An 18,893-nucleotide genomic window follows, 5' to 3' on the forward strand; every position below is an offset into this window, starting at 1 on the left:
CCATGGGGTTTATACTTGCGTACTATTGTTTGTACAGATGAACATGGTACCTTCAGGCATTTGGAAATTGCTCCCAAGGATGAACCAGACTTGAGGTCTACCATTTTCTTCCTGAGGTTTTGGCTGATTTCTTTTGATTTTCCCATGATGTCAAGCAAAGAGGCACAGAGTTTGAAGGTAGGCCTTGAGATACATCCATAGGTACACCTCCAATTGACTCAAATGATGTCAATTAGCCTATCAGAAGCTTCTAAAGCCATGACATTGTTTCTGGAATTTTCCAAGCTGTTTAAAGGCACAGTCAACTTTGTGTGTGTGTTGTGTGTGTGTGTGTAAACTTCTGACCCACTGGAATTGTGATACAGTGAATTATACATTAAATAATCTGACTGTAAACAATTGTTGGAAAAATTACTTGTGTCATGCACAAAGTAGATGTCCTAACCGACTTGCCAAAACTATAATTTGTTAACAAGAAATTTGTGGAGTGGTTGAAAAACAAGTTAATGACTCCAACCTAAGTGTATGTATACTTCCGACTTCAACTATATGTATGTATGCATGCATGCAGGTATGTATGTGTGTGTGTGTACCTGCAGCCCAGTGTAGTCTGTAGCAGGGTGGTAATTCCCACACAGAAGAAGATAGTTCCTATGAGCTGACTGGTAGCCCACTGGTCAAACCCTACACACATGGCTTCAGCTAGCAGGAACGGCACCGCGATGGTACCACTGAAACACGTCAGGTAGTGCTGGAGAGAGAGGTGAGAGAGGGTTAGAATGAGATGTGTGTGTCACTGTGTGTGATGGCCTTTTACAGTGTGTATGTGTTTATGTTATTAGACAGGACTGTTGTGTAAATATTGACTGAGTTAATATTGATTGAGGTTATTGAGGTCTCTGTGTGACAGGGAAGCCGAGCATCAACTTGCATACCAGTATGTTTCATAAGCATGAGTATAAAGGGGAGGGGCTTAATTTACCCACTCCTGATGTAACTATGTTACATGATACGGGTTATAGAACAGGAAAGAGGAAGTGACTCAAATAAGCGGTGAGATGGCATTTTTTAGGCCTGAGCTTAGCTGCATTTTTACAGTCTGAATTTATGTGGCTTCCTCTCCTTGTCTACGCTTGTCCTTTATCAGTGCTGATGAAGAACAGGTGAAAGCAATAAGGAGAGGAACTTTATTAGGAATTAGCTTTCACATCAGTGCAGATGAAGGAGAGGAGACAAGGAGGAAGCCACATTATTTAGATTACATTTATACATATTTCAGACAGTCAAACACACAACACATGCTTATCTGGTACTTGCAAAACAACAGAGGTACCAGAGCTGTGGGTGTGTGTCTCACCTGTAAGCCCAGGAATATACACAGGTACCAGGGAGGTGTGTCTTCGATGGTGTAGATCATGTCCATTCTCCTGGCGTCAATACTGTCTGCACTGTCCAACGTCTCTGACATGGAACTCTACACACACACGCGCAAAGGTGAGAAGACAGTGTTTTAGACTATAGATGTAGGCTACTGTACACCCTCACACACCACAGGGTATACAATCTCTGGACCAAATGGTTTTAAGACTGAAGTTTTATTTCTATTTTTATTTAAATTTCTAAGTTTTATTTAAATTCTGTTTTATAGTTTCCTAAATTATGTTGTCAGTTTTATTTTCACTCTTAAAATTACAATTGTCAATAGAGAAACAACTCAATTAAATGTTATGAGTCCATGTCAATGCTTAAATCACACCAGAAGATTTTTTAATGTAATTCTCCTTTAATACAGGTAGGCCGTCTTTGTAAATAAGAATTTGTTCATTAACTGACTTGCCTAGTTTAATAGAAAGGTAAAATAATGTATTTTCTTGAGAATTGTTTTTTAAAAAAATATATATATATTTTTTTAAAGACAATCGCGCATCTGGCCCTTTAATTGAGCGTCTAGCGATGGATCTGTACTGCTGCTGCTCATTTCATGGCAAAGTTTGCAAATAACAAATACAGATGATATTCTCCTGCCAGGTAAGCCTATTTTGCAGTTAACATTTAATTGAGAAGTTTTTTGGGAAAATATTTCTGTCAATCCACAAGACGGTAATCACATCAAATGGCTACACACGGAGTGATAAACAAATGAGCGCACGCCACAGACAGACCGGGACAATGTTCCTGGAAGTTAATTGGCAGATTGTGTTTTTTATTTATTTTTAAAGCCAATAGTTGCTAACCAGGGGTGGGATAATGAAAGTTTTACATTGAATAGATAGTAGCTGGGAGCTTTCTGGTGTCTTGATACTTGTGAGATTTGTTTATGACCGTTTGCGGTGGAACACGTGAAAATTGAATGTACTTTCAGAATTGTTTGACGAGTTACTCATAGGTGGGCTGCGAGCTACTGGTAGCTCACGATCGACCTGTTGGGAGACAAACTACAGAACAGTCATATTGTAGACTGATGATTTCACTGCAACATAACAGACAGCGGGGCAGGAGATGGGAGAAGAATATTCAGCATGGAAGAGCGAAAGGCTGAACAATTCAGCAAGAGTGTAGTCAAAGAAAGACTGGAGAGATTCAGAAAGGGAGAGAGAGAAAGACTGGAGAGATTCAGAAAGGGAGAGAGAGAAAAAAGGGAGAGATTCAAGCAGACACCGGCGAGAAATTCCTCTTGCCTCTGACTATCTTTCTCTCACAAGGGAAAAGTGCAGAGTCACAGTGACAGAGAGAAGAGAGGATGATCAAAAGAGCAGGGATAAACAAAGGATGTAGGGGAGGGACAGGGTGAGTGAGAGGGTATGAGAGGAGAAGGGCGTGTCTCGTACCTTCTCTCCTTCCTGGATCTCTTTAGTGTAGATGGCCATCAGCTCAGTGTCTTCAGTGTCCTGCTCTCCAGCGGCCTGTTCCACTCCGTTCACCACCACCTACACAGACAGATGCATGTCAATAGTTTAACCACCTACTGTACACTACATACACAGACATGTCAATCATTGATATGGGCTAACTAACTATGAAACATTGAGTACCAAGGACCCATATTTCATTATCCCTCTATTATTGTACAGGCATTTCTTTCAGAAATGTAACTGTATAAAGCCAATGTAGGGGTAGAGAAATGACAAACTTCCATAGTGTTATGCTGGTGGCTGTGCCTTTGCAGTGATGCAGTGTTTTGACAACAGTGACGCTTTTTTGTACCGCAAAAACCTCACCCCAGTAAGTATTTTACAAACATTTCACACTGTATTATACAAAGTAGCACAACTTATATACACTCACGTACGCAAAGAGAGAACATTTCAAGGAAAGCAAGGACATTGATGCTGATTGGGTAAGGTTAACAGAACTATCAGACATAACACACAAAGGACAGCATGGGTGTTGCTTTGGGAGCCTTTGCACTTTGTCTGGAAAATGATCTCTGGGAATACTGGGCCATAGGTACATCAGTTTCTTCATTAGTTGAAGACCCGAGCCAACGAGGTGGGGAGAAAATGGTCCATGTGCCCTTGAGCAGGGTACTTAACCCTCCAGGGGCACGGTACTACTATGGCTGAAATGTGTCAAAAAAACATTTCACTGCATCTATCCTGTGTATGTGACTGATTTTTTTTAAAACATTTTTTTTACATTGGTCTATTTATCACACTGCTGCACACACACAACACTGTAGGGACGCAAGGTCATGACATCACTGTGCGTGTGTGTTGTGTCCTGTTTGTTGTGGATGTGTGTTCTGCGTCTGTGGCTTGGTTAGCAAATCACAGATGAAGTTCAAAGTATAGAAGGACAGTCTCTCACACACACAGTGGCATTTGTCTAAATTTGATTTGAGGATGAGTCTTTGCATACTTTCATCCATCTTTGCATCTAGTCTGCCAGGCATGCGAAACAACAAATTACTTGTGTTCAGACTTAAATGTCATTGGCATTCAAGTGTGTGCGTGTGTGTGTACCTTTCCTGGGGACACATTCCATCCTACTGCCTATCTTTCACTAGCTGGGAAATATTACTGCTGACAGAGCAGCCATCAGATGAGAGAAATTAGAATGAACTTAAGGTCTGTCATTTGTATTAATGGACATTAGTTCATGAAAAAAACATTTTATAGGCACACACTGGAAAGGTGCAGTGAAATGTGTTGTTCCATGTACAGATGTTTCACCTTGTTTGAATACCCGAGCCTACAAGTGACCTTTCACTTACTGGCACAAAGCGCTTGCCGCTAGGCTACCTGCAGCCCCAGACATCACATCCCTAGACGTCACAAAACTAGTACCCTTGGGAGAGAGCTATGGAGAGGACAACGAGGGGGAGATTAAAGAATGAATGCAAGAAGCAAAGAAAGAAAGACAAAGAAAGGAGGAAGAGAAAGACAGAAGGGAGGGAGACTGGCTGTACAGGTAATTGAGGAGAGCCATTGTGTCCCTTTATCCACCTCTGTCCTATTCAGCCATTCAGTAACAGGAGCATGTGAATGGGATACTTATAACAAACAGGATATATAGTCATACATCTCTGAGTGACTCAAAACCCAGAGAGGGTGTTTGTGCTCCTCAGTACAGTATTATGTGTGTGTGTGTGTGTGTGCGTGGCTAGGGAAACCGTTATTGTTGATTTGTGGTGTGACCTACATGAGGGGACTGTGCTCCAACCAAGAGGAAATGGCCAGAACAAAACTGGCACGACATGGAGACTAACATTGCATGTGTGGATGTTCGTCAGTGCGTGTGTGACCCTGACAAGTGTTAAGTGATCCTAATGACAGGTCTCTGTGTATGGTGGACAAACCCTGTCTTTACCATCACTCCTCTTTCAGTGTGTCAACTTGATGACCCTTAAAGGGCCAATATGTGGTTGAAACAATAACAGTGCTCACCCCCTGCTTTGGTAAGAAGCTGAGGGATGGGCCTGGACAAATGTAACCACTTTCAAATTCATAGACAGTCCTGGCATCCATGGCTCTGACTATCCATGATAACAAAATTATAGTTTTAAGCATGCTTTAAGGCCGTGTCTACACACATTTATTTTGGGTTCTGATGGGGTATGACAGTTGAACTAAGCTCATGAGGCATTTATAAGTTATATTCTTTAAGAATCAAAATGGGTAAATATCATTAATTTATAAGTTTTAAAAAAAGTATGTAGTAACTGCAGATTGCCGCTTTAACTGACTAAATCCCCAGTGCAAGCACACACACACCGATGCACGCATACAGACAGAACACACACACACAAATGCACGCATACAGACAGAACACACACACAGATGCACGCATACAGACAGAACACACATACAGCGTACCGGAATGGGGTAGAAGTCTGCGCTGTGTTTGTTCTCCTCCTCATACTTTGCCCCTTCTCCTCCCTCCATCAACATAGAGGTGGTATTCTTCCCCACGCCCATTCCTCTATCTTCCTCCTCTTCCCTCGCTCCTCCAGTCTCTCGCTCTGGTAGAAACACTGCAGATTTATCCTTCAGCTCCCTTACATGGTCCAGGACTGTGTCATCTACTGAGAGAGAGAGAGATAAAATATGGATCATTTACTACACAACTTTCCCGAGTCTGCTCTTGATGTCACCCAGACTACAGTAGGTACTGTACCAGGTAGACTATGCTAGAAAATGCCCACTGGGTCAAAAGCTCCACGCGGGTGTGTGGATGGAGAGCAGGGTTGGGCTTAAAGCTGAGTTTGGTTTAAAGCGGAGTTTACAGATAGACAGCTGTCTGGTCCTGGTTCCAGAGCCCCAGACCTGAGGGATCAGTATCTGCACAGTCACCATCTCTTCACCCCAGACTGGATCATGAGCAGAGATCAGATGTGATCCAGGACTGTGGAGAGACCTGATACTGGGATGGGCCTGGGAGACCCCAAAGGAGTTCCAAATGGCACCCTGTTCCATATACACTGCACTACTTTTGACCAGAGCTCTATGGGCCCTGCTCAAACGTAGTGCACTATAAAGAGAATAAGGTGTAACTTGGGACGCAGCCCCAGATGTATACACTCATACAGTATGCTGTCAGGTATCGATGAGAAACAGGGCAGAGGATGGGGGATGATGGAAGAGAGAGAGGGGCAAGGTGGAAAGGAGAACAGCGTCGACAGGTACAATAGGTGAGCAGAGAGAGGGAAGGATGGAGGAGGAGATTGAGGGATAGACTGAGGAGGGAAAGAGGGACGAGGGTGAGAAAGGGATAAAAGCGGGAGGAAGAGGTGTGAGAGGGAGGTCAGTTTGTTGGTCTCAGGCGTTGTGTTATTTCTGGTGTCATGTCAACTCCATTTTATGTAAGACAATGCCTTGGGCTCAGTCTAGCCCTGTGACTAGTCCCGGTCTCACCCCTACCCATACTCTAACACAAGACCTTTGGCTGTGTCTATCCCTGCATGTTATCTTTCACTATCTTTCTAAACTTGTACAAGGCCTTCTGTCAGACATAACCTTCCTCTCAACACCCTCTCCCCAGCTTTAAAAATGACAGATTAAACCTACTCTCCAGAGAACATTTTAGTCTAGGAGTAAGCAAAGTCCAACTCCAGTCTCCTTTCCAATTATCACCAAAAGGCACATCTCAATACGTGGCCCAGGAGTCCTCTGATATGACACAAATGGGGAAGGGGAGGTGGTTAGGACTTTTCTCTTTTGTTCTCAATTGTTCATCAACCAAGGGGGAAGGCCGATGACAGAGGGCACCATCAGACACCAACTCTTTGAATGGCCTACTCCATGAAGTTTGGCCAGAGTGAGTCTTCAATCTAGTTCTGAGAAACCAGCCCTGAGCTTCCCCCTTTCCCAACCCTTCTCCCATCCTCCCCTCTTCTTCCCCCTCCCTACTACCTTCATGTGGAGTGTTGGATAATGTGTGAAGTACCTAGTTGACATCACCCTCACCCCTGCCCCCCCCTCCTGTTTTCTAACCCCCCCCATCCCTGGTCAGTGTTAAATGTTGGTAAGTGAAGTACCTAGTTGACACATCCCATCGCTCCTGTCGAGCTGGGCAGCGGGGTGCATCTGTGTGGAAGGGGTGAAAGAGGGAGAGGAGGGGGCAGGTGGGAGAAGCGAGAGATGAGAGAGAGAGAGAGAGAGAAAGAGAGAAGAGAGCTGAGGGGGGGGGGGGGGGTGAGGGGTAAGGGGGCAAGATAGTTGTTAATGTGACAGCCAACATTCATTAACCACTCATCAGTTTAGGTAATTCATGAGATTGATTGGTTTCTATCCTCTGTCCCTCCCTCTCCAGCTATAGACCTATCACACAGGCACACCTTTTTGTGACATGGAAATAATATGTCCTAACAGGCTGTCTGTCCTACAGTGGCAGTCTGTCCCATAGTAAACTACAGTGGTGTATGTAGTTGTCCCATAGTTTCTCACAAATACCACTGTGGCCTAACACAGCTCTGTTTCCCCCGTGTGCGTGCGTGCGTGAGCCATGGAGGTGGAGGAGAGTCTGTGGTGACAACATTCCATCCACCTGCTCCTCTGTGTGGTAGCACATCACTCCCCAACTTGTGTGAGGGAGAGTTAATTCAGTGTTCATTCATGTCAGAGGAAGAGGCGAAGCGAGAGCATTTGCTCTGCCCAAAATCTGTCCGCATGAGATCAGCTCTTTTGGTCTATGGAGGTCTATGGAGAGTGTAGAATTACATGAGGCTTATATGATAAACAGAAGTTTCGTAATGTTTAGGCTGTTACAAAAGTACTGATAAGTGGATGCACGTGGCATTCCGGCAACTACTTAGTTGTGCCTGTTGTTCATACGCGTATCTGTCCTCTCATTGACTAGAATGTCTCACCTGATCCACCTGCCTTCAATCATTGAGGACATGAATTTCAATTGTTAGTGCGGTCACTTGGCTATCTTGTCGATATAATAGATAATCATTGTTCATGTCGTCTTATTAGGTGACAATAGCACATTGTGTGAGTAGTTATTATAATGTCAGCAATAGTCACAAAAGAATGTGGTGTGTGAGTGTGTTTACGGTCAGTTATAAGACTCCTCGGTCATTGCAGCTCTAGAGAAACAGAAGTGAAATGAACAAGAATAGGAAATCAAAACTTTACAGAAGCACCTAGAATAACCTCAACCTTCACCCAGAGGGATAGTCCTATGACTACAGTTAATAGGAAGGAAAAAGATGACAGTCCTTAAACAACCAAAAGACAACTTCTTTATAAACAAAAGTACATACCCTGAGGATTAGAATGTGTAGAGAGAGGGGGATAGACAGAAATAGAAAGAGAGAGAAATAGACAGGAAGGAGTAAAACTCAAAAAACAGGAAGTACCCGTGCTAAGGTCTATCGGAATCAATCTTGAAGCATGGTCTTGATCACGCGGACTGGGATATGTTTAATAACATTGACGTATATACAGACACGGTGACAGAGTTAATCAGGAAGTGTATAGGGGATGTTTTTCCCAATGTGACTACTAAAACCTACCTAAAGCATTCGCACAAATCTGAAAGCGCAAACAACCACATTTAACAACAGCAAGGTGACAGAATATGGTCGAATACAAACAGTGTAGTAAGGCAATCAAACAGGCAAAATGTCAGTACAGACACAAAGGAGTCACAATTCAACAGCTCAGACACGAGATGTATGTGTCAGGGTCTACAGACAATCACAGATTACAAAGGGAAAACCAGAAATGTTGCGGACAGTGACGTCTTGCTCCCAGACAAGCTAAAACGCCTGCTTTGAGGATAACAGTGTCACCGACATGGCCCGCTCCCAAGGACTGTGGGCTCTCCTTCTCCGTGGCCGACGTGACTAAGACGTGTTAACCCTCGCAAGGCTGCTGGCCCAGATGGCATCTCTAGCCGCATCCTCAGGGCATGCGCAGACCAGCTGGCTGAAGTGTTTACAGAAATATTCCATCTCTCCCTATCCCAGTAACTGAACTAAAGGTAACTGACCTAAATGACTATTAATCCGTAGCACTCACTTCTGTCATCATGAAGTGCTTTGAAAGGCTGGTAAAGGATAAATCACCCCTACCTTACCTGACACCGTAGAACCACTTCAATTTGCATACGGCCCCAATAGATCCACAGACAATGCAATCGCCATCACGCTGCACAATTCCATTTGGACAAGAGGAATACCTATGCAAGAATGGTGTTCATTGACTATAGCTCAGCCTTCAACAGCCCTGATTCTGAACCCCGACCTGTGCAACTGGGTACTAGACATCCTGATGGGCCGCCCCCAGATGGTGAAGGTAGGAAACAACACCTCCACTTTGCTGATCCTCAACACCGGGGCCCCACAAGGGTGCGTGCTCAGCCCCTTCCTGTACTCCCTGGTCACCCATGACTGCATATCAACGGGTCCACAGTGGAGAAGGTGATAAGCTTCAAGTTCCTTGGTGAAAACACCACTGAATCTGAAAAAGGTCCACCAACTCAGGTGAAGAAGAGGCAACAGCACCTCTTCAACCTCAGGAGGCTGAAGAAATTTGGCTTGGCCCCCAAGACACTCAAACTTTTACAAATGCACAATTGAGAGTATCCTGTCGGACTGTATCACCGCTTGGTATGGCAACTGCACCACCTGCAAATGCAGGGCTCTCCAGAGGGTGGTGCACACTGCCTGCCCTCCAGGACACCTACAGCACCCGATGTCACAGGAAGGCCAAAAAGATCATCAAGGACATCATCCACCCGAACCACAGCCTGTTCACCCCGCTACCCATCCAGAAGGCGAGTTCAGTACAGGGGCATCAAAGCTGGGACATCTTAAAACCTCTTAAGGATCGGCCCCTTTTTTTCTCTTCCAATTTTCGCCTAAAATGGCATACCCAAATCTAACTGTCGCTCAGGCCCTGAAGCAAGGATATGCATATTTTTGGTACCATTTGAAAGGAAGTTTTGAAGTATGTGGAAACGTGAAAGGAATGTAGGAGAATGTAACACATCAGATCTGGTAAAAGATAATACAAATCATTTTTTTGTATTTTTTTTGTACCATCATCTTTGAAATGCAAGAGAAAGGCCATCTAAATTGCAACTGGGTTGGAATTTTGGCCACTAGAGGACTGCAGTGTATGTGCAAAGCTTTAGATTGATCCAATGAACCATTGCATTTCTGTTCAAAATGTATCAAGACTGCCCAAATGTGCCTAATTTCTTTAATTTATAACTTTATGTTCAAAACGGTGCACTCTCCTCAAACAATAGCATGGTATTTTTTCACTGTAATAACTACTGTAAATTGGACAATGCAGTTAGATTAACAAGAATTTCAGCTTTCTGCCAATATCAGATATGTGTATGTCCTGGGAAATGTTCTTGTTACTTACAACCTCATGCTAATCGCATGAACCTACATTAGCTCAACCGTCCCGCAGGGGACCCACCGATCCTGAAGACGATTTAAGGCCATCAGACTGTTAAATAGCAATCAGTAGCCAGCTACCACCTGGTTACTCAACCCTGCACCTTGGTGGCTGCTGCCCTATATACATAGATAAGAAATCACTGGTCACTTTAATAATGTTTACATACTGCTTTACTCATTTCATATGTATATACTGTATTCTATTCTAGTGTATTTTAAAGTCAATGTCACTCCAACATTGCTCATCCTAATGTTTATATATTTCTTAATTCCATTCTTTTACTTTTAGATTTGTGTCTATTGTTGTGAATTGTTAGATACTACTGCACTGATGAAGCTAGGAACACAAGCATTTCGCTACACCCGCAAATACAGTTGAAGTCGGACGTTTACATACACTTAGGTTGGAGTCATTAAAATACATTTTTCAAACCACTCCACAAATTTCTTGTTAACGAACTATAGTTTTGGCAAGTCGGTTAGGACATCTACTTTGTGCATGACACAAGTCATTTTTCCAACAATTGTTTACAGACAGATTATTTCACCCTAATCACAATTCCAGTGCGTCAAAAGTTTACATATACTAGGTTGACTGTGCCTTTAATCAGCTTGGAAAATTCCAGAAAATTATGTCATGGCTTTAGAAGCTTCTGATAGGATAATTGACATCATTTGAGTCAATTGGAGGTGTACATGTGGATGTATTTCAAGGCCTACCTTCAAACGCCGTGCCTCTTTGCTTGACATCATGGGAAAATCAAAAGAAATAAGCCAAGACCTCAGATTTTTTTTTTTAGACCTCCACAAGTCCGGTTTATCCTTGGGAGTAATTTCCAAACGCCTGAAGGTACCACGATCATCTGTACAAACAATAGTATGCAAGTATAAACACCATGGGACCACGCAACAGTCATACTGCTCAGGAAGGAGACGTGTTCGGTCTCCTAGAGATGTACGTTGGTGTGAAAAGTGCAAATCAATCCCAAAACAACAGCAAAGGACAGTGTGAAGATGCTGGAGGAAACAGGTACAGAAGTATCGATATCCACAGTAAAACGAGTCCTATATCGATATAACCTGAAAGGCCGCTCAGCAAGGAAGAAGCCACTGCTCCAAAATCTCAATTTAAAAAAAGACAGACTACGGTTTGCAACTGCACATGGGGACAAAGATCGTACTTTTTGGACAAATATCCTCTGGTCTGATGAAACAGAAATAGAACTGTTTGGCCATAATGACCATCGTTATGTTTGGAGGAAAAACAGGGAGGCTTGCAAGCCGAAGAACACCATCCCAACCGTGAAGCACGGGGGTGGCAGCATCATGTTGTGGGGGTGCTTCGCTGCAGGAGGGACTGATGCACTTCACAAAATAGATGGCATCATGAGTATGGAAAATTATGTGGATATATTGAAGCAACATCTCAAGACACCAGTCGGGAAGTTAAAGCTTGGTCACAAATGTGTCTTCCAAATAGACAATGAGCCCAAAGACTACTTCAACATTGTCAAGGTATTGGAGTGGCCATCAAAGCTCTGACCTCAATCCTATAGAAAATTTAGGGCAGATCTGAAAAAGCGTGCGCGAGCTAGGAGGCCTACAAACCAGGCCTACAAGCCTACACCAGCTCTGTCAGGAGGAATGGGCCAAAATTCACCCAATTTATTGTGGGAAGATTGTGGAAGGCTACACGAAACGTTTGACCCAAGTTAAACAATTTAAAGGCAATGCTACCAAATACTAATTGAGTGTATGTAAACTTCTGACCCACTGAGAATGTGATGAAGGAAATAAAATTTCACATACTTAGTGGTGATCTTAACTGACCTAAGACAGGGAATTTTTATTAGGATTACAAGTCAGGAATTGTGAAAAACTGAGTTTAAATGTATTTGACTAAGGTGTATGTAAACTTCAGACTTCAACTGTATGTGTATGTGACCAGTAATGATTTTGAAGAGACATTTGTATCGCTAACTGTAACCCTACCCAGAATACCCTGGGTTGACAGTGCTGGCTCCATCACCATGGTAACCTGGACTGTGTTACACTGATGTAAGATTCCACTGGAGGAGGAAAACAATCCCTGCCAACCAGATGTGTGTGTGTGTGTGTGTCTATTAGAGCTAAATTCCTATCGCGATACATATCCTGAATTGATGCAATAACGATAAATAGAACAATAAGTTTATAACATTACGTTTTTTTATGAGCTTTTAAAACTACTAGTTTGATGGTTGTAGCCATCAATTGTCACACTTTTTTTTTTTAAGTATCACTCATACTAGCAAATTTATTTCATTTCAAACTTTACATTTCTTTAGTATAGGCTACTTATTGTAATGAACGATATCAGCAAAATGCCTGCGATAAGTGATTGATATAGTCGGTGTCGATCATTTTCGGATTATCACCCCCAGCTCTAGTGTGTGTGTCCCAGTCCACCAGATGTGTGTCCAGAGTTAAGCATGGCCAAGACTTCGCAAGAAAGATACATCTGTACACACCTCCTGGTATCAATACTTTATTATTGAAGTTAGGCAGCTGACAATACAAAACAATACACTGTTGTAGCATGGCACATTCAAAGATAGATCACATTTGGTATCTAATCGCTTCAAATACTAAAAGGGTTTAGTGATTAGTTGAATCAGGTGAACAAAAACATTCAACGACTGGCTGGAGGTTTATAAAAAAAATGGATTGGAAAAAGACTTAGAGTAGCAAGAAAAAGTGAGAGAACCTTTTGGAATTACCTGGATTTCTGCATAAATTGGTCATAAAAATTGGTCTGTTCTTCACCTAAGTCACAACAGACAAACAGTGTGCTTAAACAAATACCACACAAATTATTGTATTTTTGGTCTATATTGAATGCATATTTACCAATTTATGCAGAAATTCAGGTAATTCCAAAGGGTTTTCTGGCTACTGTATGCTTATATGGAAAGAGAGACGGAGGGATTTCTATTCTATCAGCTGAAAGGTCTCAAAGATGTCATGACCTCATAATCTGGTGTCATTATAATCTACACATTAAAAGACTGGGAAGCAGCCATGCACTCCTGAGTCCCTCAAAATATATTTGATTATTATTAACTTTGGCATGAGAACTCAGAGAATGGAGAGGACTCTGAAATATCATCCAGCGTCTCCACTTAAACAGGTTGAAATCTCCTCCCACACAGGCATGCAGGCACGCACACACAGCATCCCTCAAATCCTCACATACAGACAAATGGGTCCTGGCTGTGTTTTTGTCTAGGCCAGAAATACATAATGCTGACTCACTTATGCTTTCTGTCTACACTGGCAGATAACGGAAGCGTGAAGTCTTAACCCCTACACCAGGGGTTCAAACTTTTTCACTCAGGGCCCCCCATCCAGCATTGGGGAACATCTCGTGCACCCCCTGCATGCGCCTCGTCTATTTCTATGGGCACAAGCATTGTTTATTTTATTTAACAAGCATTGTTCATGACAAACTGGCACACCCCTCGTTGGTGGAGCGAATTTTGCCATTTTAAAGCTTATTTCCTGCACATTTTCTTGCAATTCCATACATTTTGCAACATCTAATGTGTATTAATGTGATATGAGTGAGAAAAATAATTATATTTGCCCCCCCAAAAAAACGTTAGCCGACATGGGCTAGTTGATCTGGACATTTGACAAGTTATAAATAGCTCTAAGGTATGCAATGACTAAGATGACAAGAGGAACTGATGACGCACTACCAAATATCGAAATTGCACCTTGTACATTCTACTATTACAACATTCAAGAGTAAATTTAAAGCCGGACTGATATCAAACTTTTGGCACTCCCCCCTTGCCGACCCCTCCCGCCACAGTTTGGGAACCACTGCCCCATACACTTACTTAGATTATGGAACTCCACAATGTCTGTTACAGACAGGGCATGTTAAGTCAGAGCCTTTTATTTATAAGGGTCAAGGATCAATAGGGCATTGGCCTGGAGAGGTCAGAGGCCACCGAACCATGCTGGGGAGTGTATGTATGTGTTGTATAATGGATGGGGGCTGTCCTTTCTCTTTGTCAGCCTCAAAGCTTCAAAACACACAACCCCCTACACCCACACCGCCACCACCGCTGAGCTCCCAGTGAAAACAGAATTTCTGTGGCAGGCTTCACCAGCAACAAGAGACAGACAATAGAAGACACTACCACCTGCTCCAGAAAAGCATGGGCGCACTTCTCCTTCTCAGGAATAATTTTTAACACCCATTCGTTTTAGCAACAGAAACACACAGTTTGAATTAAACAAGACCACAACACTTCTTGTATGTACTGCTGGTGGAGACACTCAATGCTCTTAACCTTTGAGATACAGAACAGAGGCAAGACGGCCAACTCTCCTTTGTTGAAAATTCTAACAAATCTACATGCAAGCAGTTGTAGAGAATAGCAGCGTGACAGAGAGTGGCATTGTGACACCTCCATCCTTACAGGGGATAAGAGCTATTGGCTGTAAATCCCTCTGGTCCTTTCCATTACAGTAGCTGGTGTTGCGGTTTTATTAGTTGACTCTGTCGGGGGGGGCAGTATTTAACCACAATAGACCCCGACTGTCACCGACTCAGAGTCTGGGAAAGAAAGAATACCAACACCCCAGGAAGGCCTATTAAACTATGTTAATGCTCCACTGCTATACAGCCCATCACAAAGAGCTTAAATACTAATCAAACATGACTTGGTTTAAACCATGTATACAGTACACCTGCAACAAAAGGCGTTAAATATTAAAGAAAGCCAGCGGGCAGAAAGGGTGTGTGTGGTCTCCATGGAATCCAAGCCCATATAGTACAGTACACACTAGGGCTGGGCTAGAAATCAATAGAGGTAATTACTTTCCTCAAGCCCATATAGTACAGTACACACTAGGGCTGGGCTAGAAATCAATAGAGGTAATTACTTCCCTCAAGCCCATATAGTACAGTACACACTAGGGCTGGGCTAGAAATCAATAGAGGTAATTACTTCCCTCAAGCCCATATAGTACAGTACACACTAGGGCTGGGCTAGAAATCAATAGAGGTAATTACTTCCCTCAAGCCCATATAGTACAGTACACACTAGGGCTGGGCTAGAATCAATAGAGGTAATTACTTCCCTCAATAACCATATAGTACAGTACACACTAGGGCTGGGCTAGAAATCAATAGAGGTAATTACTTCCCTCAAGCCCATATAGTACAGTACACACTAGGGCTGGGCTAGAAATCAATAGAGGTAATTACTTCCCTCAATAACCATATAGTACAGTACACACTAGGGCTGGGCTAGAAATCAATAGAGGTAATTACTTCCCTCAAACCCATATAGTACAGTACACACTAGGGCTGGGCTAGAAATCAATAGAGGTAATTACTTCCCTCAATAACCATATAGTACAGTACACACTAGGGCTGGGCTAGAAATCAATAGAGGTAATTACTTCCCTCAAGCCCATATAGTACAGTACACACTAGGGCTGGGCTAGAAATCAATAGAGGTAATTACTTCCCTCAATAACCATATAGTACAGTACACACTAGGGCTGGGCTAGAAATCAATAGAGGTAATTACTTCCCTCAATAACCATAGAAAAACATTTAGATACATTTTTAATAATGTCGATATAGAATAATAAGGTACAGCAGTCCATTTCACCTCTGACGCAGCAGGAACGTGTGGAGAAAGTGACTATGTGCGTGGAGAGGTACACGCCCACAAACCACTTAGCACCTCGAGTGATGGAGTAGCCACTATTAACCACGAAAAATGAGTGATGTAGGTGAAGTGGCAATGATAGACCAGCTTCCAACAAAGAAATGACTGATAAAAAGGGTTAAACTGTTTCAGTAATTTGGAAGTGGTTTGGCTTTTTGAAGTCCAACAAAGAGCAGAGCAATGTTCGGTGCAAATTGTGCCGTAGACAGGTGGCTACAAAGTCTGGTAATACGACAAACTGGTTTCACCATCTGAAGCAAAATCACTCTTTGGAACATGCAGAAAGTTTGAATTAGCTCCACGGTATTGATAAATGCCTCTCAAGCACCAGTCAATCTAGGGATGTTTGCACAAAGCAGTCAACACTGACAGCGTATATGCCCTACGAGCAAACATCAAAAATACACCATAATGCTATTATGCATTGCATTGCTAAGGACATGCTACCAATTAACAGTCGAAAAGGAAGGTTTCAAGAGGCCTATCAATTTAATTTACCCCCAATACGTGCTCCCTGGCCACAAACACTTCGCTCACGCAGCACTGGCTGAACTCTACGCCGAGTGTAGGGAAACATTGGAGGAACAGCTCAAAAAGACATATTTTGCTATTACTACCGATCTGTGGTCTAGTCGCACGTCAGAGCCTTATATTAGCCTCACTATATTGACAAAGACTGGACCCTTCTAAATAAATACCTTCAAAACATCTCTCCCGACGACCACATGGGTGAAACTATAGCAGAAGGGATCATTGACGCTCTCACCTACTTTCTATTTATTTGACCTTTATTTAACTAGTCAAGTCAGTTAAGAACAAATTATTATTTACAATGACGACCCAGGAACAGTGGGTTAACTGCCTTGTTCAGGGGCAGAACAACAGATTTTTACCTCGTCAGTTCGGGGATTCGATCTAGCGACCTTTCGGTTACTGGTCCGACGCGCTAACCACTAGGCTACCTGGCGCTCCTGGGGACTCAGTCAAGACAGACAGGTCTGCATTACAACGGATAGTGGTGCGAACATGGTGAAGGCTGCTCAAATCAATCCGACTGCAATGTTTCGGACATCGTCTGCACATGGCCTTTGGTAAATAAGCTTGTCAATATTGAAGTGATTGGTTAGATGAAACTAAATGTGCATTTTATTTTTTTCATCAACTGATTAAGTTAAATATTACATTTGTACATAAAGGGATTATTGTGATTTTAACATTTGATAAAAAATCTTGATTCCTCTTAGAAACAGTGGGTAGAGACAAACTGGTGATCGAGCAATTGAGTGTGTTAGAAACTGGTAGGTGCCTTTTCCTATTCGCGGAAAAAGAAGAGCCCGAGCTGTTGCTCAAAAAGCACACAACCTATCCCAACACAAGTTGGTGACAGAGTCACCTACCAGGTAGGGATGACTCCAAAAGACGGTGCAAAGAGTACTGGAACAGGAGAAAGCCATTTCACAGGTATTGTCCAGTGACAAGAAGATCTGGCACTTAGCTCCCACCTACACAGATGCTCTGTCTGGTGAGTCTTATGTCAGTGCTACACCTGTTCAATACAGAGGTCATGAAACCTGATGGTGAAACAGAGCTCACCCAAATCATCAAAACGATAGTCCATGACTATCTGAATGAGAAATATGATGACCAAGCCACAGATGACCTCCTGGACATAGCCTCATTGGTTGACCCTCTGTTTAAAACACATTACTTCAAAGAAGAGAAGGTAGGCCACATAAAAGCAGGAGCTGTCTCAGAGACGGTCAATGAGGGACATGAAAACCCAAACCCAGCACAGGAAGACGGTGCTGCTGTTTCACCACAACTGCCAGCTAAAAAGAGAAAGTCACTGGGTAGTGTTTTCAAAAAGCCATGCTCCACCACCACAGATCTTACTGAAATCCAGCTGGTAGAAAAGTTACTCAGCTGCTACCTTCTGTCTCCTAATGTTGACAGTGAAACCAATCCACTGGAATGGTGGAAGATCCAACCCAAAAAAACGTTCCGAAGTCAGTCACCTGGCAAAGCGCTACCTGTGCATTCCTGCGACCAGCTCCACCTCAGAGCGTGTTCTTAGCACAGGTGGCTGTAGTATTATATAAAATAAGGACGCACAACAACGAGGTTCTAGCTCCAGCATGTTTACTAAACTAACCCTCACATGTCATACATTAGGTACAGATACCCCCAAGGGACATCCTACTATATCTTCCCCTCTCACATGAACAAGAACTCAACGTGCACAGCCACTGAAGCATAACTGAAATGCAATTTGGAAACCAGTATTATTCTCTAACATGCTACTTCACATCCTGAAACAGTATGAAAACATTAAAATCACACAGTATGAACATTAACTTAGGTAGTCTCTTTTTGCTGGGTATGGTCCCCAACAGTATGTTTTCTCTTCACGTAACATAGTCTTTCAGCCACTCTGGTGGCTTCACATCCCTTTTTGGGCACACTTGTGGCTCTGAGCATTCTCTCCTTCACCCTCTTTTTGTGCATTTTCTGTTGCTTCAGTCTGTGTGGCTGGTAGATCTGGAAGAGCTCTGGAGGTGTGTTCTGTTCCCTTGTACCTCTTCTGAGCTTGTGTCCATCACGTAGGAGCGTGGGGCATCCGCTTTCCTCAGCACTATTGCTGGTGTCTCCGAGTTTGTAATCCACACACGTTGACCTTTGGTCAGCTCTGACCTCTCCGTAGTACAGTGTCTCCGATTGAAGTCTCCAGTTTGCATTTGTTTCAGCCGTTTGTCCCTCTCAGCGAAGGCCTTCCTGTTAGGCCATCGGGGTTTAAGCTG

General features: G+C 43.0%; 1 protein-coding gene across 1 annotated transcript in view; it reads right to left on the reverse strand.

The window, feature by feature from the left end:
* The window catches only part of LOC115140203 (solute carrier family 23 member 2-like), a 68,049-nt gene that overhangs the window by 21,782 nt on the left and 27,374 nt on the right, over positions 1-18,893 (reverse strand). The window contains 5 exon segments of the mRNA XM_065026723.1: positions 594-751; positions 1,358-1,474; positions 2,829-2,927; positions 5,316-5,524; positions 6,977-7,115. Coding sequence (XP_064882795.1) covers positions 594-751; positions 1,358-1,474; positions 2,829-2,927; positions 5,316-5,524; positions 6,977-7,025 — 632 coding nt within the window. The 5' untranslated portion in view covers positions 7,026-7,115.

This window comes from Oncorhynchus nerka, linkage group LG13 (genome assembly GCF_034236695.1).
Source record: "Oncorhynchus nerka isolate Pitt River linkage group LG13, Oner_Uvic_2.0, whole genome shotgun sequence".
In the NCBI taxonomy this organism is placed as follows: Eukaryota; Metazoa; Chordata; class Actinopteri; order Salmoniformes; family Salmonidae; genus Oncorhynchus; species Oncorhynchus nerka.